This window comes from Dipodomys spectabilis, unplaced genomic scaffold, assembly GCF_019054845.1.
Source record: "Dipodomys spectabilis isolate Male_0828 unplaced genomic scaffold, ASM1905484v1 ptg000187l, whole genome shotgun sequence".
Lineage (NCBI taxonomy): Eukaryota > Metazoa > Chordata > Mammalia > Rodentia > Heteromyidae > Dipodomys > Dipodomys spectabilis.
The window spans coordinates 6799118-6822491 of record NW_024870864.1 but is presented as its reverse complement, the minus strand read 5'-3'; the positions used below and the strand labels follow the sequence as shown (position 1 = coordinate 6822491).

The 23374-nt window shown below is 37.2% G+C and overlaps 1 protein-coding gene across 50 annotated transcripts in view; it reads right to left on the bottom strand.

The window, feature by feature from the left end:
* The window catches only part of Map4k4 (mitogen-activated protein kinase kinase kinase kinase 4), a 175865-nt gene that overhangs the window by 47050 nt on the left and 105441 nt on the right, over positions 1-23374 (bottom strand). For all 50 annotated transcript variants that reach the window (XM_042695566.1, XM_042695565.1, XM_042695564.1 and 47 more), the window contains exons 4-11: positions 17131-17256; positions 15766-15876; positions 11366-11456; positions 10061-10191; positions 7664-7718; positions 6594-6672; positions 3437-3612; positions 743-815 (exon numbers count right to left, since the gene is read on the bottom strand). In XM_042695566.1, the coding sequence (XP_042551500.1) occupies positions 743-815; positions 3437-3612; positions 6594-6672; positions 7664-7718; positions 10061-10191; positions 11366-11456; positions 15766-15876; positions 17131-17256 (842 nt within the window). The remainder of the gene's footprint in view (positions 1-742; positions 816-3436; positions 3613-6593; positions 6673-7663; positions 7719-10060; positions 10192-11365; positions 11457-15765; positions 15877-17130; positions 17257-23374) is intronic.

The window sequence follows — 23374 nt, the reverse complement described above, 5'->3', positions numbered from 1 at the left end:
TAAAAATGAATTCAAATATTTTCCTATATTAGAAAAAATGTTTTAATAAATGCTTTTTATCTCCCTTCTAACTCCCATCCTTTGGCACACAGTTCTCAGAAGTATTCCCAACATACCCTCCCCCTCTCCTCTTTTTGTTTTATTACTCTAGTCCTGGGTAATAGCAACCTGAATATCAGGCAAATCCATCACTAAAATCCAAAAATGCTTGACTTTCTGATTAATATGATGAGAAGGTTCATCCTACCAATTTCAACTCCTCAACCATCTGTGTCACTTGGAGTACCCAGAGAAACCATAAAATGGACAAAGACAGAACACATCCTAATACAGGAAATCAAATAATGGTAACTGTATTTATGGGAAGAGAAAAAAATGAAAATAAATGCTTTGGGGGACTGCAGAGTTTGTCAATGGAGGCCCTGATGGCCCATGAGCAGAGCAATTCTTCAATTCTTTGTTTAGGACTGTACTACCCAGCAAAAGGTTTATCATTCAAGCCTTTTGGAGCAATGATTACAAGAGGCAGTCTCCTCTGTCCTACCCCAAACATCCCCACATATGTAATCCTCAGTTTTCTTGTCAGGTACTCTCATAGAAGAGAGAAGAACAGGAGATAATATGGCATTTTCAAAGCAGTTTTAGATTCTTTTTTATTACCCAGGAGTCTTAGAAATCCTGGCATTGGAATGAAACTTAATCTCTTCATAAAACAGGATGCTAAGGAGTATTTTGTCCTTACCTTGGCTCTCCTTCTTGTTCAGGCACTTCCTCCTCTTCTTCTTCACTCCCACTGTACTCATACTCAGTTTCATCTATAAATTAAGAATGAAATAAATGGGATAGTTCACAAATCCTGACACGTGCCTACGTAGGCAAGTATTTCCAAGAGCATTAAAGGAGAAAATATTTCTCTTTGTGAAAACTGCAAGTTGTATGAAGGACTTGGAACAGAATGATGAGACACCAAATTCCCTTATCAAACAGTACAAACAGTAGCAATTCTCTAGTCTAGCCACTACTTTCCATGGAAGAGCCAACTGCACTGTTGAAATAAAATCCTTTATGACAGACTTTTTGTGAGAGGCTCCACATGGTATACAAGGGAGAGTGATCCAAGAACATTAGCAAATCATGGAAGTCTATCTTGATACCAAAATTGAGACAGACAAGGAGAGAATAACTGTTAACCAAAGTAATCAAGAGAAACTGTTTAAAGAGCCACTGAGAATCAGTGCAGAAAAGTCTGCTGGATGGATAAAAAGTATAATAAGTAGAGTCTTAATATAGTAAAACAATGGGACAAAAGCTGCCCTACTTAGGCTTGAAGCAAAAATTTCAACATAGATAACTCATTTTCATTTATACAGTTTTTATCTTGTTTTTCTGAAGTAACAGACCATTTTATTGCTTCCTTCACAGTATCAGTATCTACCCTTTTGTGAAAAATTTCACCCAGAGAACAGTCAGAACCAAAGACTGAACAGATTTTATTTTTTGTCAGTCCTGGAGCTTGAGCACAAGGTGTGGGCACTGACTCTGAGTTATTTTTGCTCAAGGCTAGTGATCTGCCACTTTCAGCCACAGCTCCACTACTGGCTTTTGAGTGATTAATTGGAGATAAGAGTCTCACAGGGACTTTTCTGCCCAGGTTGACTTCGAACCAGGATTCTCAGACCTCAGCCTCCTTAGTAGCTAGGATTACAGGTGTGAGTCACTGCTGCCCAGCCTTTTTTTTTTTTTTTTAATAAACAGACTACTTATAAGGGAGAGAATACATTTTTCTTTTTTTGGCAGGGATACCCAAGATTAAATTCATTTTCCTGTAATAAAAAGACTTAAGGACTTAAAATATGATTAAGAAAAATTCATGTCTACATATATTACATCAGTTCTTCTTTATGCTAGAAAATCTAAGCTGTCTAGTTTTAAGATTTGCATACAGGACAGTGACTAAGGGAAAGGCCAACCTAAAGAGCTGATGGAATTGTCAAAACAAGAATTGTTATTTTGAACGATAAATTATTACCAAGAAGTTGAGAGTATGTGGAAGGTCAATGTGAAGAGAAATTAAGTTGTTGTGGCTTGAAGATAAGAAATAGAGGTCAGATGCTCTGCCATTTCCATGTGCATGCTGTGGACAGACAACAGAATCTGTACACAGCTCAGCCCTTAATCTAGACACTCTTTTCATCCTATCTTTTAAGACAAAGCTCTGAAATTGTCTCCTTTGGTAAGCCTTTTTTGACAGTATCTGCCCTACATTTTTTAAATTATCAAGTGATAGTCTGTACCTAATAAACACCTGGCACATAGCATGGTTCATAAATGCTAATTAACATGATAGAGTAATGGGGAAATTGTTCAAATTGTAGGTAATATTTTCCAAAAGTAAGACTACTATGTCAACCAAAAGTTAAGGAAAGATTATTTTTAACCTTTAATTACTTTGTTATAATCATGCAGCTTAATATACAAAGTTCAACTATTTTAGTCACCAATGGTGACTTAACTTGAATATCTAATTTGTATAAAACTCAAAGTAACCAACAAAAAGCCCATGACAGGTCTCTAGGATGACTTTGAGATACACATATTCATACTCTCTCTCTCAGGGTTAAGTATGACAGTGGGGGTTGGAGAGACAGGTTTGCATACTAGGCAAGTATTCTGCCACTGAGCTACGCCCCCACCCCCTACCCCATACCCTTGACTTACTCTCTTACTGCCTGGACTAGCTCTTCTCTGTGTGTCTTCTTTGGTCTTGAAATTTGAGTCAAAATAAATTCATGAATAGGCTGATAGCTATCCAAATGCTATTGTGAAGTTATTATAAGATCAATATAAGGCAGCAGCTTCAGAAGCTAGATTATAAAGATAGTGATGAAGAACATAATGCTCCTTGTAGAATACAAAAAAAAACCCGAGACACTCAAGTAGATGAGCATAGTATGTAAATATATAATACAAAGATACTGGGATACATAGGATCTCTCAGTAACTAGCACAACAGGTTATTTGGTATTATACATTAATAAGAGAGAAGTAGTCCTAGCATTCTGTGAACAATGACTAAGCTCACCACCTGGAGCAGAGTAAAGCTGTAAGATCCTGAGTTGCTAAGCAGAATAGAAAGATAGAATACATTCATGATAGACCCTGAGTAAAGAAAACCATGAAAGCAACAAAAATGAATTCAAAGGAGTGGCACCAAAGATGTGCAAAGAAGAAACTCATCCCATCATGCTGAACTACCACATAGCCCTAGCCAACCAGCCATTGAATCATTAACTAGATTACAGAGACAAAATATCTGTGCATTGGTCAAATGAGTATAATTTCACAGTTGGGAAAGGACTGACCTATTATATTTGGCAAGCAAGAAACATTCTAAGAGGGTGAAAATAAAACAATTTTTAAAAACAAACATTTATACCTTTCTCTCCTCTCTTCTTTCTGGTCCGGTCTATATGATCCTTAAGCTGGATTCTAACTTGCCTTTCATTAGGCTGATCCCTTATAAAAGGGTGTTTCAAAAGCTGCTCTGTAGAGGGTCGCTGCATGTAGTTCTTCACAAGGCATCCTTCTATAAAACTAAAAAATTTCTTTGACCTGTAAAAGGAATTGAAAAATGCTATTAAATTTCTACTACAAAGGGCAAAGATACAAAATTCTGGCAACTTACAAGCTTGACAATAAAGAACTTCAGACTCACTTACTGTGAACTTTCTGCAAATGTGCAGCACTGATGATGCATAGTTTATAGCCTCACAACATACTATAAACAGAGCTACGAAGGAAGCCAGGTTTAATTAGGTTTAAACCTAACATTGCTCACTAATAGTCTAAATCATGGGGATGGAAGAGGCAAGGGAATAGTGAGGTCTTTTCTTGTAGGGAGGCAGACAGAAGATAGATGTTTGGTTTCTAGAAGACAAGAACAAATAAAGACAAGAACAGCTAAAGAGATGAGCAAAAGAGCTGCCTTTGTGATCAAATGTAAGGCCATTTTATCTTACTAACTTGACACTCAAACCAGTCTAATACTGGCTAACTGGTCAGTTCTCAAAATTTAACATATAAAGGTAGAAATGATAGTTTTCTAGGGATCCTGATTTTGCCATCTATCTTTATACTACTTGCCACTTTCAGCTTTGTCCATTTCTCTGTGCTCACCCCTTACGAGGATCTGTACATGGACCCTTAGTCTAGAGACACTCTAGAGACACTCTTTTCATCGTATCTTTTAAGACAAAGCTCTGGGATTCTCTCTTTTGGTAAGACTTTCTTGACAGTATCTATCCTACATTTTTGAAATTATCAAGGATTGTCTGCATTTAACAGACTATATATTTTGGTTCTGTCCTGTTACTGGTTTAAAATAGCAGAGGTTATGAATGGTTTTTGTTTTTCAATTTGTTGGTCATGCCCAACACTAAGCATAGCACATCATAAAAATTATTTAATAAATTTTTGTAGAATAAATCAGTTAATTCTTAGTATTATGACTTAGAAAATTAGTTTTATTATTACTTCACTGCCTATAAAAATCACTTCTACTATCTTGTATTTTCATGCAAACCTACTACTTTTTTCTATTCAAAAAATTATTTATATATATATTCAGTATGCATTTGTTAAGGTTTATGTTAGTTTCAATAATAAATATAACAATACATAAATAAAATGGAGAAAATGTGTGGCTTTTAAAAACCTTTCTAAAATTGGTAAATGGAATTAGATGACAGCATATAAAGAATGAGAAAAGGGGCTGGGAAGGTGGTTCAGTGGTAGAGCGCTTGCCTTGCATGCATGAGGGCCTGGGTTTGATTCCTCAGTACCACATAAGCAGAAAAAAAAAGCCGGTGCTGTGGCTGAAGTGGTAGAGTGCTAGCCTTGAGCTGAAGAGCTGAGGGACAACGCCCAGGCCCAGAGTTCAGGCCTCATGACCGGACCCAAAAAAAAAAAAAAAAGAGAGAGAAATCCTACCAGTAGAAGAAATATGGAAAAAGAAGAGTATTGAGGGCTAGATGGTAATGAAAGGAAAAAACCATGAAGACAACTGGAATGAAAAAAATGAGCATGCATTTACACCCTAAGAGGAGGAAAGAAAACTAGTAATATCAGAAGACCAGCAACCAATAAGAAAAGAGGGCACAATAGAAGATTAAAAACTAAATAAATCTGGAATAAAAAGCTTGACAATTAGACCTTAAAGGAGAAAAATATTAACTGGAAAACTACTAAGAATCGTTTCAAAAAGGAGGATAAACAAACAAACAAAAAAACCCACAGTAGGTAGGCATCAATGAGGCATTAGAGCCCAGGAAAACAAAAAAAAGGAGAAAAGGCCCACCTGCATGAGAAGTTTAAACACAGACAACTGGGAAAGGACTCTGCAAGGAGTATAGGAGGGAATAAGTAGACAAACTAAAACAAAAACAAGCAAATATTCTGTTCTCTCTCTTTTCTTTGTTCTCGTCCTAGGGTAAAAATCAGGGCCTGGGCACTATCTCTGAGCTTTTTGGCTCAAGGCTAGTGCTCCACCACTTTAGCCACAGCTCCACTTCTGGCTTTTTTGGCAGTTAATTGGACAAAAGAGTCTTACTGAGTTTCCTATCTGGGCTGGCTTCAAATCTCAATCCTCAGATCTCAGCCTCATGAGTAACTGTATTAAAGCATGAGCCACAGGGTCCAGCTTGTCCTCCTGTCGCTCATAAACAAAACATTGTCTGTCTCTTTTACAGACTTGAAAATTAATCCCACAATGTTGAAACTTTACAAGCTTACCTCATAAGGTTTCAGTAAGGGCTTTCCATAACTGTCAGCATTTTACTTGACAAATAAGGAAAGCCAAAAAAGGCAAGGTGACAACCACCCGAAAAGACGGGACCATGTGTTTTTATGCTCCTCTCGAATTAAAAATGGCATACTTAGCACCCATTACTTTAAAAATAATCACAATAAGCTGGGTGCTAGTGGCTCTGCCTTTTTAATGGAAAAATATTTAGCAGCATACTACAATTATGCTTAAATATTTAAATGGAACTGTTCTCCTTAACATGTTATAGTGTTGCACCTGGCTGCTTGCCATTATTTTGTAATGTAAATAGAATTTATTAAGAAAAAAAATCACAAAACAAAATACAATTTTAATTGATTTTTTTAGGGGATTTAGGATTTTTTGGTACTAACAGGGTCATAATCTTATCAAAGAAGAAACTGAAAACTACAAAAAAAAATCACAAGCCGGCACCAGTGGGTCATGTCTATAATCCTAGCTACTCAGGAGGCTGAGTTTCTGATCTGAGAATCACAATTCAAAGTCAGCCTGGGCAGGAAAGTTTATGAAATTCGTATCTCCAATAAATTACCAGAAAACCAGAAGTGGCGCTGTGGCTCAAGTGTTAGAGCGCTAGCCTTGAGCTGAAGAGCTAAGGGACAGCACCCAGGGCCAGAGTTCAAGCACCACAGCCAACAACAACAACAACAACAAAACATTTAAAAGAGACGTTGAGGGAGAGAGGAAGGGAGGGAAGAAGAAAGGGAAGGAGAGAAGTGAGAGAGACAACAAAAATTCAAATATAGCTCACCATTTTTTTGACTTCAGCCGAGGGGGAGGGTTTCTGGGAATGAGAAACAGGGCTCTCATTGGATGCATGTCACAGAGAGCTGGGAAGAGTAGACATAGTAGTGTCAGTATGGCACTTACTTTACTCACTGTTGATATTTAGGGCTAATATATGAATACTATCAAATGCTCTGTTCCAATATCCAACTGATACGTTTCAGTCGGGCAGTCTATATAAATAGCTATAAACTCTAGGGCATACCTTCAATTTCTCATATAAAGATATCAAAATACAAGAAGATGAACAATAATGTCCAATTTCAAAAGACACTGGGAAGTCTTCATAAATAAATAAAGATAAATACCAATAATATTATAGAAGGTAAGATTTTAGGCCATCTCTAAGATCACAATAAAAATGATTGCTTTTAAAGGGTTGTTCTAAAAGGACTAGTAAAACAACAGTTTGAGGAGGCCTTCATGTAATGCTTGGAATACAAGTAAGCCCAGTAAAGCCCTCCAGAAATGTTACTGCTTGGTATTACCTGTTGTTACTATGGAATAGTAAACTAGAGTTGTTTAATTCTGTGTAATTACTGTCTATGTTTCCATCACTCATTAATAAAGGAAGGTTCAGCACAACCATATTAATATGCCACAGGCAGTGGGTATTTTCATCTTATTTATTTAATCTTCAAGAGAATTACAAGACAGTTGAGAATTGGGGGTAGAGAAAACTGCAACAGTATTCCCATTGTGAAGAAAAACAGACCAAGGATCAAGCAATACCTTTAAGTCTCAGTCCTTAGATGGAAACTCAGAGGACATATGGTATTCAATTATCAGCTGTAAAATTTTTGTTATTCATTTAACAAATATTTATTCAGCAATTATGAACCAGGCCGTTGTACATTCTTTGTATAAACTTTTTCATAAAGGACTTGTAGAAAATAATCTAAAAGCACACAGTATCTAAGGTCTCTTCATCTAAGTGTCCCACTAGAAATGGCTTTCTCCATTCAGCTGTTCTTTGAATCTTCAAACTAGTTTAGTTTGCATAAAACAAATGGACTAAGAAAGAAAGTTACTTACGTGGAGCACCTTCTGCCATCTCGATTGCTGTAATGCCACAAGACCAAAGGTCACTCTACAAAAATAAAACAGTATATCATGGGTATCATATTAGCTACAAAACTGATAACTCATTTATACTTCTGGCTGTTCTTTAGATAAACAATCTGAAGGTGGTCAGAAAATTAAAAGCACAAATGCATCTGTAGGAACTCTTTTACATTCAACTGAATAAATGAATGATAAGTGATACTGCTAGGGGCTGAAGGTTCATGCTTAGAATCCTAACTACTCAGAAGGCTGAGATCTGGGGGTCCAGGTTTAAAGCCAGCCTGAGAAGAAAGTTCATGAGACTCTTATCTCCAGTTAACCAGCAAAAAGCCAGAAGTGGAGCTGTTGCTTAACTGACAGGAGTGCTAGCCTTCAGTTACAAAGCTTATGGACCCAGGACCTGAGTTCAAGCCCTAGAACTGGCATGTGCATGCACGCTTCCACCACACACACTCACTCACTCTACTGATTTGTTAATTAAAACCATTCTTACCTACAAATAAAACATCCACAATTGAATTCATAAAATCAATTGTAGTTCATAATTCAAATGACACTCTTGAGGATCTGCACTCAACATTTAAACCACACAAGGGAAATGTTTCAGGTAAGCATCCTTTGTATACAAGGAATCTTTTTCCCTAATTCCACTGAAATGTTAACTTTAACATTAAGCTTTATCCTCTTCTCAAATACATGTTCTATGAAGACAATCATTTTGGTCTATTTTATTCACTTTTATAATTGGTAGGCATTTGATAAACATTGATGAATTAAAGTATCAACCAACAGTTCTTAAAATCCAAAAGCTATTTTAAAAACACAGTATCATTTTCATTAACACTTTCATTTATATGCTAGAATTTTTTTTTTTTTTTGGTCAGTTGTGGGGCTTGAACTCTGGGCCTGGGGGCTGTCCCTCAGCTCTTCAGCTCAAGGCTCGCACTCTACTGCTTGAGCCACAGCACCACTTCCAGCTTTTTGTGCTTATGTGGTGCTGAGGAATTGAACCCAGGGCCTCATGCATGCAAGGCAAGCGCTCTACCACTGAGCCACCTTCCCAGCCCCTATGCTAGAAATTTATAAGCAAGAAATTACTTATTTCTGAACAATCTACAATTATGTTACAAAAGTTGAGTTGTATGTTTAAATACAAGAATAAGGATAGGCCTACAAATTTCTCCTCTATTTTTATGGCATTTTCTATGCTATAGAGGGGGTGTAAGGGACTCTTACCCTAGGAAACACTCATGGAAGCACTAGTGGGCTGCAAGACAGTAAAATAGAAAGTGCCCCCAACACCTGTGAGATTATCTTGCTCAGGTCTTCATACTTACTGAGCCTTTCCAGCTGACAGAAAACAAACTAAGGACAACAAAGTAATCAGGCAAACTTAAAAGTTTTACAACAGGCCCAGCCTCTTTAACAAGTCAGTTTTATGAAAAGAGGGATGAGATGCAATGGCCAAACAACCTAATATGCTATCTTATACCACACTGGATACTAGTTTAAACTAATCAGAGGTAAACTAATTGTATCTAATTACAGACTTTGCATTAAGAAATTATTTTAATGTTCTTAAGTGTGATAATATTTTGGGATGTTGGAAAACACTTCAAATTTTAGATATACCTATTAGAATGGAAGTCTAATATATTTTAAAACACTTTATTAAAAAAATAAAAATTCCTCTGTAACATTGGCTTAAGTAAAGGCTCATTATTTGAGTATCTGTAATAAAAACTGAGATAAATTAGAGATCTTAAGGCATTAACTCAATTTTGAATCATTAATAGATTCACTAGCCACTGTGGCTCATTTAGTTAAGGCAAAAATTTAAGAAAAGAAAAAATCTGTAAACATAATCAAATTGAGTCTGGTTATGAAATATGGGTTTTACCTCTAGGTGGATAGATGCATTATTCATTCATGTCCCTAGAGGTCACTCTAATGATTTTAATGTATTTATGTACATAATTGGAGGTATAAAGCTCTTTAAACAAGAATATTTTAATAGTTCATAGATGAAGCTATTATATACTTTAACAACATTCTTTAAAAGAAACATTTAATTCTAATGTATTCTTCAAGCTAAAATGGACATTAAACAGGAGGAAGCATTTAAATGATGAATGAAGAAAAGTTCTGCTAACATATTCCTCAGTAAAAACATAGGTAAAGCAGATGGCCACAAAGAGTTAGTATGTAAGCACTGTTCTGGAAAATGTACACAGGAAAAATAGTTCCAGAACTTTCTCACTAAAAAAACAGGTAGGAAATAAGGGACTGCATTTCATTTAGCCAAGCCCCCAAATCATGGAGAGGATAATGACCCAGTGAAGGCCCAGTAAAGCAGATGCTTCTTACTCTGTAGTCATAGGTGGCATCTGGGTTCTCATCACAGGCAATGACCTCAGGAGCCATCCAATAGGGAGTGCCTATGAATGTATTTCTCCGTCCAACTGTCCTGTCTAGTTGAGCGCTTACACCAAAATCCACTGTGAGGAAGAGAAAAAAGGGAAAGTGGGACAAAATTAGCAAAAATGTAAGGAAGAGGCATCTTCACAGTAAACAGAAATGGCTCTACTCCCCAAACATGCAAAATTCTCCAAGGCTAGCAGCACTTTAAAGGAGTATCTTTTCCAGAGCAACGTCTCTATTAGTCTAGATGCTCCTAACAGGCTTTATCCCAGCAGCAAGGGAAAAAGTCACAGGACACCTGTATGAATGATGATCAACAGCCTGCCACAAACAATCAAGTTAGGGAAAGCCTCAAGTTCAGAAAATTGAGATACGTATTAACAACAGGAATAAGGTTTTCTTGAAAAGAACTTATACAATATTTCACTAAATATAATCTAGAATGCACAAACTCTCTGTCCCCAGGCACACTGGACTTCTGGCTTTTGACAGAAAACTATGATGATTAACAAGAAATCTCATGAGCAAAAAAGTCACGGCAGGAGGACAGGGCTGGCAGGAAGCCCACCTTTTTAAATGTTTGTCCATCAGTATCTGCCAACATCATTATTACATGTACATTGCTATGGTCCCAGCAGAGGAGTAAGGAACCGATCATGCAAGGGTCTACCAACATGCTGGGTGATTGATCGGGTCAAACAGTCCACCCTTATGTAGAGAACATGTTTATAAAACAAGGAAAGAAGGTGAATACTCTCTGAAACAGAGAGGAATAGACAACCAAGTCAACAGAGTAAGCCTAAGCAAGCTTCATAGTAACTTGGACCACAATGGCAACCATAGCTGCAGAAAGGCTATTGAAGGTCTAACACCAAACCAGGGTAAGGAACTCATACAGCTTCCCAAGTCATTAGATGAGATGATGACTTAAGTGCTGCCTAGCTTAGGGTAAGGGGAATTTTCCACTGGACAGACTAGTCCTGAATGCATTCCCAGCACCACAAACACAAAAACAAAAATAAGAATCAGTCTGGCTGCTGTATGTATACAGCAGAGGGATGAAGCATGGAAGAAGGGAGGGTGGAGCCTAGCTAAACAACGAAAGTCAGTTCCACACTGAATTCTTCAGGACAACAGAAATAGAAAGCCTGGGTAGGAGAAGGTACTTTCACATAGACATAAGAGGGGCAGGAGTGCTGCCGGCTTGCACCAGAGACAAGCATTAGGTTACACTGCACAGTAGCCACATACCAAGTTTCACCTCTGCGTTCTCAGTTAGCAGGACATTCTGGCCCTTGATATCCCGGTGAATAACATGATGAATATGAAGATGTGCCAGCCCCTGAAGAGGAAAAATAGGTTTGAATTTAGTTCTTTGCCCCTGTAAAACAATAAGCAGGAACATACTTTTTATAACAAAATGCGCATGTGGACCACAGGTTTTTGTGAACCCACATGTAGAACACAGAACCCAGGAAGACATCATCAATACAGAAAGAAGCCTTGCCATCATTCCCAGGGGCTAAGTTCTACTATGCGAACAACATGGCCACTTTCTAGCTGTGCCTTTGAGACATGCTGAAGATTACCATCTGCAATTTCTCTTCTATAATTTGTGCTATTTGTGTACAGGGTGGTTCCTTTCCCACGCCACACTTCTATGTTTCAATGGGTGACCCCATGGGCATATATGAGCAAGACACATCCCAAGGGAAAAGCAAAGGCTAAGGAGGGTTTAAAAATCTGGCTCGGGACCCTGGCTTGTCTTCCCACTGCAAAGCCGCAAACTGCTAACTGCTGACCAATCACACCTCTACCCCAGTGTAAAATGATTCTCTTGTCAGAAGGGCCTTGTGTGGAAATAAAATAGGTTTCTTTTCCAAGAAAACAAACCCTACCAGGCGTATAGCACTTTTTGATGAACTTGTATCTGGAAGGAAGCCCAAGAGGTGGCAGAAGAAAAAAACACATGTTGCATACAAATACGGTCTGGAAAGCTTCGATGCAGCATTCTCACAACTCATTGACTTGTTCTGCCCCAGAGCTGGATGGAAAAGCCCTATCTATGGCTTAACTCCTTAAAACACAAGCACAACTTTATTCTAGTATGTCTCAACTCCAAAATGGCAGATTATAGGTAAGGGTTCTTTAAAAAAAAGGGTCTCACTGTATAGCTTAGGCTGGCTTTGAACTCATGATCCTCCTGCCTCGGCCTCTCTAATGTTAGATGGGATTACAGGCATGTATTACCCAGACCCAGAGACTTGTGAATTTTTGAGGAAGAGGGGTATGAATGTCCATTGTTTTTGTTTATTTGGTAGAATATGAGTTCCAGCTACTCTGGAAGATAGAAAATTTTTGTATCATAGATAATTTTGTATCATATAAAATACAATAGAGTTTATCTGATGACTGTTAGGCTTTCTAATACAGGATATGCAGAACTAGATCACAACATACTGACTCAAAAAAGCCTAAAAATCTACAATATCTTGGGGCTTCAGTTGGGAACAAAGTAATACCTTTTTCAGCATGGCGTAATATCCAACACAAAAAGGAGAGAGAAAAACGAAGCTTCTCTAATTCTTAAAATTAATTCTAATTCTTGTTTAACAACGTCAGTTCATTTTTGTTCTTATTTTGTTCCCTTATACAAACTTCCTTCTTTATGCTATTACAGTTTGTCTTATTAAGTATCCATGTAATTTTGTCAGCTGCCACAGTACATGCATGAAAGCATGCTTGTTTTCTACCAGGAAAACTATATGAGGTGTGCCTAACAGTCTGTAATGACAACCTCAGTTATATTACTGAGAAGAACTAATAATTTTGCTGTATGAATTACCTAGGAGTATGTATGTCTTTGACTATTCCCAAGCCAGAATTAGGCCACAATTACTTCTCATTAGCAAATATGCCATGTCCAAATATTAAATAAATAGCTCATTCTCAAACAAATTAATCACGGCTTCAAAATTAGGAAGTACTTTCCCTGTAACTGTATCTCATTTGAGAGTATAAAGACAAAGACACAGACTGTCCCTCAGAATTGGTTATGGAAAGCAGTACATGCCCATCCTTAGTATGAAAATGTTACCTTTGCTACAGAGAAGAGGAATGAATGTACAGTGGGCTGGAAGGAACATACTGGCTTTGCAGGTCCGGACAGTTTTAATAGACTAGTCCAAGAGAGGACTTCTGCTATCAATACAAACTTATGACCCTTTCCTTCAGAAAACCTCAAAATAGTGTATTAACTCACAGCACACTAAGGAATAATAAGAAGTTTTGCCACTATCAAAATTAGCTACTACCTTAACCACATCTGGGAGAATTCAGGTTATCTATCAGGAGTGTCTGTCTTCCTTTTCCATAAAACTTTACCTCACCTTCCTTAGTAACCAACTCTTACTAACTCCTTTAAGGAACACATACCATCAGAGACTATACTAAATCTTCCTGGGGCATTTTGCCTTTAGTTAATTTAAACCCTCACTCTATGTCAAGTAGGTGAAGAAGGCTCTTAGTTCATTTGCCCATTTGGTTCATTTGAGGTGAAAAGGATTTGCAGCCTTTCAAAGAGATGTCCACTTACCCACTACACTCAAGCTGATTAGAAGCCACCAACAACTGAGGCTTCCCTGTTCCCTGAGGTTGATAGCAATAAAATGGTTAAATATTGTCTTTGAAGACTAAAATACATTTGATGCCTAGGATAATTCTCTGCTTAAGAAATCTCATACTTCTGGGCATAGTTGGCAAATGCCTGCAATCTTAGCACTACGGGGATGGTGCAGAAGTGTCTCAAATTCAACTGCAGCCTGAGCTACATAGTAAAACTACCAAAACAAATAGCTAGGCTCTGGTGGCTCATGCCTGAAACCTAGTTATTCAGAATGGCTGAGATCTCAGGATCACAATTCAAAGCCAGCCTAGGCAAGAAGGCTTTTATCTCCAATTAACTACCAAAAAGCCAAAGTGGTGCTATGGCTCAAGTGGTAGAGTGCTAACCTTGAATAAAAAAGCTCAGGACAGTGCCCAGTCCCAGAGTTTAAGGCTTAGAACTGTTACACACGTACACAGACACTAAATAAAAAGAGGGACAGATGAACAGGGGGAAGAAAGAAAGAAGAGAAACAAGTGGGGAGGGGAAAAATAATTACTGCATATTCCAGCATAAGTGTGTGTGTGTGTGTGTGTGTGTGTGTGTGTGTATAAAACTAAAACTTACTGAGTATTAACCATATACATGAAACTCTGATTTATGTGCACTCATTTAATTCTTTTAATAATGGTATTAGCATAGAGCATACAGACAGGAAAAATGAGTCCTGAAAGCTAAATGACAGCATGCAAGAGATGAATAGCATAGGCACGACTCAAATCCAGGTCTGGCTAATTCTAGTGTCTACCTTTTACTGTCCCATGTTGCCTATTATTTGCTGAATTTTAATCATTGTCCTCGTTTGAGAAAAGAGTAGTATTTTAATGATAACATCTGCCTATACTGTCATTTTATACAATTCTTGTTCAGGGAATGATCTGTTCTCAAAGGCTTCACCAAATATTTTAAATAAACTGAACAACTTACATATAAAAAGTGAGTAGCTTTACCTATAAATAAAAAACAACTAGTTATAAGACATGTTTATTAGTGAGAAGAGCAGAATGAGATTTCAGTTTAACCCTGTAGCTATTTTTTAAATGGTGGGTAAATAAAAAATAAGTGATTTGAATATGAAATGTAGGGGTAAATAGAAAAACTGGTGGCTAGGAGACTGAAAGAAACCTAGTAACTCACATGTTGCTTTTAATATGAAATCCTAAAACACTGCCTGTTTGTGTTGAGCTGACTTTACTATTGAGAGAAACCATCTAAAATAGGTCTAACAATAGCAATTCAGAAGCTTATTCTGAGCTCATTAGATAAATACTGCAAGAGATTCTAACAGATAATGCCGAAGTCCATGAAATGATTTAAAAACTCTGTTCTCAGCACCATCAACACTAATTTGTGAACACACGATTCTTAAAAACAACAGTTTGAGATTCTCTTCCCCTTTTCTCTGATTTTATCTTAAACTCCAAAGAAATGCTGTCAATTGGTAGAGAAATTCAGAGAAATACAAAAAAGTACATTTGTCCCTAGGTATCTGAAGAGGATTTGTTCCTGAATATCTCCAATGGTCCCCTATACCAAAATCTGAGAATGCTCAAGTTCCTTATATAAAATGCCATAGTATTCCCATAAAGCCTACACACATTCTCCTGTATGCTGCTTTACAAGTTCAGTACTTTCACCATTACTAATGTGATAAGTAGAGATCTGATATTCTCTCCAGGTCTAGTTATCTCTAGATAGATGACTTTGAATAGAGAATACAACATAAATGCTATATAAATGTTTATTCTGTACTGTTTAGGAAATAATCACAAAAAAGTCTGTACATATTTAATATGGAGGAAATTTTTTTGATTGCTTTTATTCCACAGATTAGACTGAAACTATGATGTAGCATGAACTACCAAAACTATTTAAGTGCCCCTGGCTATCTGTAGATACAACTGATGACACAAAATACTTGGGGCTATGAAAATTCACATTAAAGCAAAAGATCACAGGGTGGGCACACAGCCCCTGTTTTCCTTACCCTCAGGATTTCTCTGGAGATGTAAGCAATCCAGTCTTCTTTGAGTGTATTCCCTTTGGTATTCTTCACAAGATCTGTGATGGACCCAGCTCCACAGAACTCCATAACAAGCTACAGGGCAGACAAGACACACTGTGACTTAACACATCCCAGGTTTCAGCACATGTCCAAGAAAAAGTTAGAAAATGCAGTTTCATTGCATTGCACTGCTGCCTTTCCAGAATACCTGATTGCATGTGTGATTATTTTGGAGATCTCCACATAAAGAAAGCTTGTTTTGCAGCTCAGTTTTCACTGTATACTCATAGTTCGACAATGTCTAATGTTTTGCAGTGTACAACAACAGTTCAATGGTATTGAACTGTTCCTTTGCTTTCCTAAGCACATAGGCTATTTGCTCTTCATTATCGACAACTATCAGAAATCGGATTCAAATGTTCCTATATCCTTTTTAATTTTCCCCAAAGATGTTCTACTTTTCACATATTACATCCCTCCATGTGGGTTTAATTTTAAAAAGTTAAAAAGCAATGTGTTATTTTTAAGTTACTGGATTTAAAAATTGTTTTACAATATCCAAATGTTTAAAGAACATGACCCCAACTATATATACCTTTAAAGTACCTAAAATTTGAACTGAACTGAGCTATTCTAAATTTTTAACTATGATGTGTTTGCATAACCAACATAACATTCCCCCCTTTATTGTCTTAATTTTTTATACATTTTCTACACTGACCTTTTAGAATCATTAGGAAAAGTATAAATCTATATTCCTATTTTACAAGTTCAATACTTTCAACTAATGTACGTACACACTGATAATCTCTCAGGGTCATCATCTTAATAATAAATGCACTTAAAACAAGATCAGGGTAGGTGTGACAACTCCAGAAATTTTCCTGGAATTTAGTGTTTTTAAGCAATTACTACCATTACTATCAACTGACTGACAAAACTTTGTATTCTTGAGCTCTGTCTCTTACTTTCAGGGGATTTTTTTTAAAAAAGAAATTGTGGAGCTTCATCTTAATCAGTTCCTGTAAAGTTTTTGTTGTATTGCTTTCAGTTCCCAAACTCATTGCTATCTGGCTATATCCTTTCTAGAATATGTCATCTTATATACTTTCTCAAATATGCCATTTTATTCCTAAAAAATAAGCTAGCCTTTTTCCAAGCAATATAAATTCAACATCAGAAGAAACATTTAATATTTTTTCAACAATACATTTTGTCAAGAAAACTTTTAGAATCTACCGGTTTCTGTATCTTTGCTTTTCTCTCCTGTCCCTTGTAAAGTCCTTATTGTCCCTATAAAACAATCACAAAAGAACAGCCATAAAACACTCAGAAATATCCTCATACCCAGAGTTGGTCATCATGTCCTGGAGGGCTCTTTTTAATGAAAGCACCATAATATGTTGCAATATTTCTATGATGAGAATATTTCTTCAGCATATTTATCTCCAGTTTGATTTCTTCCTCTTCATCCTTAGAAAAACCAAAGAATAAAATACATTGCTTTTGAATGATGAACAAAGTTCTATTCTCACCACCGCTTCCTTTACCCACCCATAGAATAACAAAAAGAAGATCCAGTCCCTCTACCAGTAAGGAATGCTTATAGTTGCTTAATCTTCAGGGGTCTACCCTCTGGAATGTGACCAAGATTGTGGGGAAAAAAGTGTGAAAAGTAGAGAAAAGTGTAGGAAACTGCAGGATGAACAGTGAGTAGCATTCCAGCAAGCTCCTCCATTCAACCCATCTCTCTGTACTGCAGTCTGTTGAAAAAAGGTAATTGTAACAGGTATCGTATTTCAATTGATCACAGGAAAAGATGTGTTCTTCCTAGAAAACATTGCGAACACAAATCATCTACCCCACTTAAGGCCATAAAACAATTGCAAAGTGATAGTAGATGATCAAATAAATGGCTTCAGGGGGCAGTGCAGACCTTAGTAGCAGGCCCAATGAAAGTCCATGAGACCAAGAGGTGCGAACAGAAGGCCCCAGAAACAAAAACCAACTAACCATTAAAACAGAGCAAGTGGTAGAGCTGTGACTCAAGTTGATAGAATGCCATTCTTGAGCAAAAAAGCTAAGACAGTGCGTAGGTCCATCCAGAGTACAAGCCCTAGTACTGCCCTCACCACCCCTCACCCCCCCCCCCCCCAAAAAAAAGCAAACCATTAAGCAGGTGGTTTCAGACTTGACTTTCCCCCCTGGCCTCTTGTTTTATATAGGATGACTAAAATTTGTGTGAAAAGATGCAAGGTGAGAAAATGAAGGAAAAAGATGAAGACACACAAATGGAAAATGAAAATGTAAGTTGCCCTTGTGAATGATGAGGGCTGAGATGATTACAGCTTCTGCTTTTCTCTCTCACATACTTGGGGAATAAACTGCATTCTGTATATGCATTCTGTTCCCTTTGTATGCAAAAACTTCCTGCAAACAGGCAAGCTAATGAAGATTTGCAGGTAACACGAAAATATGGGGAAAAACAGAATTAATATGAGAAAGAAGAGTGTGTGGGAAAAGATAAAATCTACTCTGGGTAGAAAACTACAGTGTAAAATCTTGGGGATAAATCTGACATCTTTGGAATTCCTCATGCTTGCACATATGACCAAAAAGAAATCACTGGCTCCCCTAAAACTTCCTTGTTAATTCTGCACTGGAAGACTCAACTACCATCAACTAATGTTCTTCTCTCTTTAGAGAAGAGTTGGGGGTTATAAGTAGTGTAAGTGTGCATGTCCAGTTTAAGAGCAAGAGAGAGACTATTAGACACATACACACACAATTTTGAAGATGCCTACTTCTCTGGCCTAGCATCACCTAGAACACTCTTAAATCCTTATAAAGATGTTTGGCTTATTAATATTATATTTTAAGATAAAAGCTAAGCCTGATTAGATATTAAATATGAGACAACATGAAAAAGAAAAAAATAATTAAATACAAATTTCAGTTGTACATTACTGTTTTAACAAACCAAACGCATAACAAGAACATAGTCATTTTAAATTCTCAAGGTTGCACCCCTCCTGCCTGGTATAATTACCAATGTGTTAGTGACATAAATTCATTCATATTAGAAATAAATATTAAAGACAATAGTATATGCCTCAGACACAGTTGCCTTGATACTATGATGATAACTGCAAATATAGCAGGAGTTACATGGGTAAGTAGAATCTATACAGCGATTCTCGTCCAAGCCCTATATATAAAAAAATCACACCAAAGGTGATATGTCACTTCAGCCTGTGATTTAAAAGTGGCCATGCCGGGGCTGGGAAGGTGGCTCAGTGGTAGAGCGCTTGCCTTGCATGCTCCAGGCCCTGGGTTCGATTCCTCAGCACCACATAAGCAAAAAGAAAAAAGCCGGAAGTGGCACTGTGGCTCAAGTGGTAGAGCGCTAGCCTTGAGCTGAAGAGCTGAGGGACAGCGCCCAGGCCCAGAGTTCAGGCCCCATGACCGGACCCAAAAAAAAAAAAAAGTGGCCATGCCAAAAGTAGCAGTGGAAAATGATGTACTAAATAACTAAGGGAACCATATAAGCTAAACAAAAACAGCTTTTAGCCTGGCTAGTATAGAAAAACATACTTTTACTTAACACTTTTTTTTCAATGAACTTTTTGCTAAAACAGAAAAGGGGTGACAATTTTTATTAATATAAAGCAAGAATAAGCAGGCCCCAAACAAAACTAGAAAACTCAATTCATCAAAAGCTTCATTTATATTCTTTCCACACACTCTCATTCATATGCACAGAACTGTATAGTGGGGTGGTAATGGGCTTGCTGGCAAGGGAGGTCTGTCAGTTCATGGATCGTACATGGTGTTCCTCTTGGGACAAGGCCCTCTGTTAAACCTGTGCCTTGTCTCAAAAAGCCAAACATTCCACTGCAGTCAGGTAATCCATAAAGCTTTTATTTTCTACTTTTGTCCAACCCCTCCACCCCCCAAAAAACAGGAATTTGATAAAGAGTACACCAAAACAAAAAGAACTATTGAATAACAGAGAAAAGCAGAAGGGTCAAACTTAGTTTTAATTTTTTGTAGCTAGATCAGTGAGACAATCACTTCCCATAGCAGATTACACAGTCTTATTTTATCCACCCCTTAACCTCTGCACCTTATTCTACTCCTCATACTGCTTAAGTTACTCGCAGCTCACTGTTCCCACCACACTTGACCACAGATTTCACTTGCTGACAGAAGTAAGATTTTCCTGTAACAAAGCTTCCAGAGCAATAATTGAGATTCATGACATATTTCTATTAGTTTCAGTTTATTTTCCCTTTTAGCAATACAACCAAAGTCTTCTAGGATCTATCTTCTTCTTTAAGAGTCAAGAGCTTCTATAGGCACTTGATGTTTTCATATTCCACTGAGTTAAAATGCAAACATACCTTGTGAAGTTCTTAAAGGCTTAAATTCATTACTATTCACTGGTGTGCCAAGCACTGAATACGCACATCTGTGAATATGGATGGCAGATTATCATGGCACATTGCTTTTGCTAAATTCAAAATGCTTCTGGAAAAGACATAACTAAAACCAGCATGCATCATCAACTGCAACTCACACTGTAACAACTTCAAAACTGGGCTGCAACTTAGAATAAATGAAATATAAGAACAACTTAAATGCAGTCAAATCTGACAACAGCACACCAAATATAATTGGGATATCACTTAGAAACAGTGATCAGATAAACGTTATTTGCCAAATCATTTATCAGGTCTTATGTAAAATCCTGAAGCACATTGAATTTAAGAGAGAGAGAGAGAGAGAGAGAGAGAGAGGAAATCATACTCTCTCAAAATTACTGTTTTAGGATAAAGTACAGAGATGCTTTGAACAAATTACCTCTCTTGCTTTTATGATTTTACAATAGATGAATATTACACATCTTATAAAATAAAGGCATTGAGTACCACCAATTGTAATTTACTATCTAATTGTGAATGGTCGCTCTTGGGGGTGGGAGGAGGAAGCACCAGAAATATAGAGTTTGCCATTGGCTTTGAGCCAATTATAAACAAAAACCCTAATTATGACTGACTATTGCTTATTATATGGTATTTTGTGCTGTCTTTAGAATAGAGAAATAATGAATCAACTTCAAAGTTTCTCTAACATTTAATACAGATATGCCACCACCAAAACAAAACAATACCTCATTTTAACAGAATATACAATAGTAAACAGACTTGGACCTGGCTAGCACTAAAATGTCATAACAAGTCCTACATAGGACAAAAAAGTTGGTTTGGCAAAACAACACGGAGGAATTGGTATGTCCCATGTGTTTAGTCAAGAGCCCAAACTATATACCATTTACACTCTTTCTGGCTACAACAAGAAAAGAAAACCCTGAAAGGTAATTTAAAAGGGGGAAGAGTCCTTTTGGGGAAAAAAAGAAAGGCTCCCCTCCTAATTTTCTCTAATGATGGGGCAGCTGCTAGCTTTTACTTGAATGATTTAATAATGCAGCTGATACCAATTACTATTTTGGGGCTCTGACCAGCAGAAGCAAACAACTCATTTAAAACAAAACAAAAAAAAAAAAAAGGTCTTTGTCTAGCACTGAAATCTGACTAGTTTCAGATACCCTTCTGGCTGTCATAATATGGGGTAGAGAGCATACCTTAATAGGGGCCATTTTTACAATAACTTGAGTTCTATGATAAGACTTTTCTATTTCACCATCAAAATTCACAGGACAGGGGCTAGGAAGGGGTATACCCTTATTCCTTTGAGGGAAGGGGAGAATGGTGATAGAGGAAGATAGAACCCAGGGGGCATGATGGTAAATGTCTGTAATCCTAAATCCTAACTACTTAGAAAGCACAGTAGGATTGAAGGTTCTGGAGCAAAGAGGAAGCAAGCAAAATGGGCTAGAAGTATGGTTTAAGTAGCAAAGCACCTGCCTAGCAAGTATGAGGCCCTGAATCTAAATCCCAGAACTACCAAAACAAACAAAACCTCTTTACCTAAGTTCTTTCTCATTCCACAGATGGAATAACTATGTGAAGAAAGGTAAGTTAACTCCAGCCAAGCTAACAAGGATCCAAGAGGGTCCACCTGGAAGCTTTGAACAAAGAAGGGCAACTGATTGTCCACTCTGTAAATTGGAGGGAGAGCATGCAAAATGAGATATACTAATATATGATGGTTTTTATATCAAAATGTACAATTAAATACATCTTAGTATGAAAATATCCATCCCTTAAAATCAATGGAAAAGGTCTTTTAATTAACTACATTAAATCTTTCTTTGTAGGACTGCAAACTGGTAGGAAAGAAAAAGACAAAATACTATTTTGCTTTAGAAATCAATTATCTCTGAGAGTATACAAGTTGAAAGCAGCAAAAGCTAATCAAACTCCGTTTTTATTCAAACATAAAATGTTATATAACTTATGTTCACTGTTCTACTAAACCTAAATGAAGTGAACTAGATAGACTGTAAAAGAGGATACATTCTATGGCAAAACTGAAGCAGGATCTGGTCAGGAAGGAATAAGCTGGATATAATGGCACTCCCTGGCTATCCCAGCTATGGTGAGGAGGGACAGAGTTGGAGGCAAGATGATTGTGGGTTCAAGACTAGCCTGAGATAGGATATGTACTCACTACCTTACTCATGTAACTTTAACCCCTCTGTATAGTATCTTTACAATAAAAATATATATAGTATTAAAAAATAATTTTAAGAAGACTAGCCTGAGCAAAAACAATGAGACCATATCTCAAAAACAACATATGAAAGGGCCAGGGAAATCCCTCAAGTGTTTGAGTGCTTACCTAGTATGTATAAGGCCCTGGAGAAAAACAAGTTCTTTAAAATTAACTGATGGCCACAAGATCATTCAGTCTCAAAATGAAAATCCAACAGGAAGCCGGGCGCCGGTGGCTCACACCTGTAATCTTAGCTACTCAGGAGGCTGAGATATGAGGATCACAGTTCAAAGCCAACCCGGGCAGGAAAAGCTGTGAGACTCTTACTTACAACCACTAGAAAACCAGAAGTGGCACTGTGGCTCAAGCGGTAGAGCACTCACCTTGAGCTGAAGAGCTGAGGGATAGTGCTCAAGCCCCAAGTTCAAGCCCTACGATCGACCAAAAAAAGAAAAAGAAAAAGAGAAAAAGAAAAGGAAAACCCAACAGGAGACTTAACCAAAATGGAAATCATACATGCTTGACATCTTGCTCAAGTAATAATAGTACTGTTTTGAACATATTTCAGTCTAAAAAAGTATGCTTGCTCTATTTCTGCTACTGAATCATGAACTTTTTCTGGTAAGTATAGTAGCCCTTAAGCCCTGATCTTCCCATCTTCTTGGAGGCATATACAGAACTTTTCAAAACACAATGACATCTGCATGTCTGTCTTCTGCAAAACTTTGCTCTTACTGAACGTTTTAGTGGGACTGCATCACCCAGATTGAACCTAGAAATAAATGTTATTTAAAAAGGAAAATTTCATACCATTCCTTAGAAGAATTGGGAGGACAGTGAGCAAATGATGAAAAAAAGTAAAATTAATTATGTTTTCTATAATACCTCTCATTCATCAATAAGCTTAGGAGGC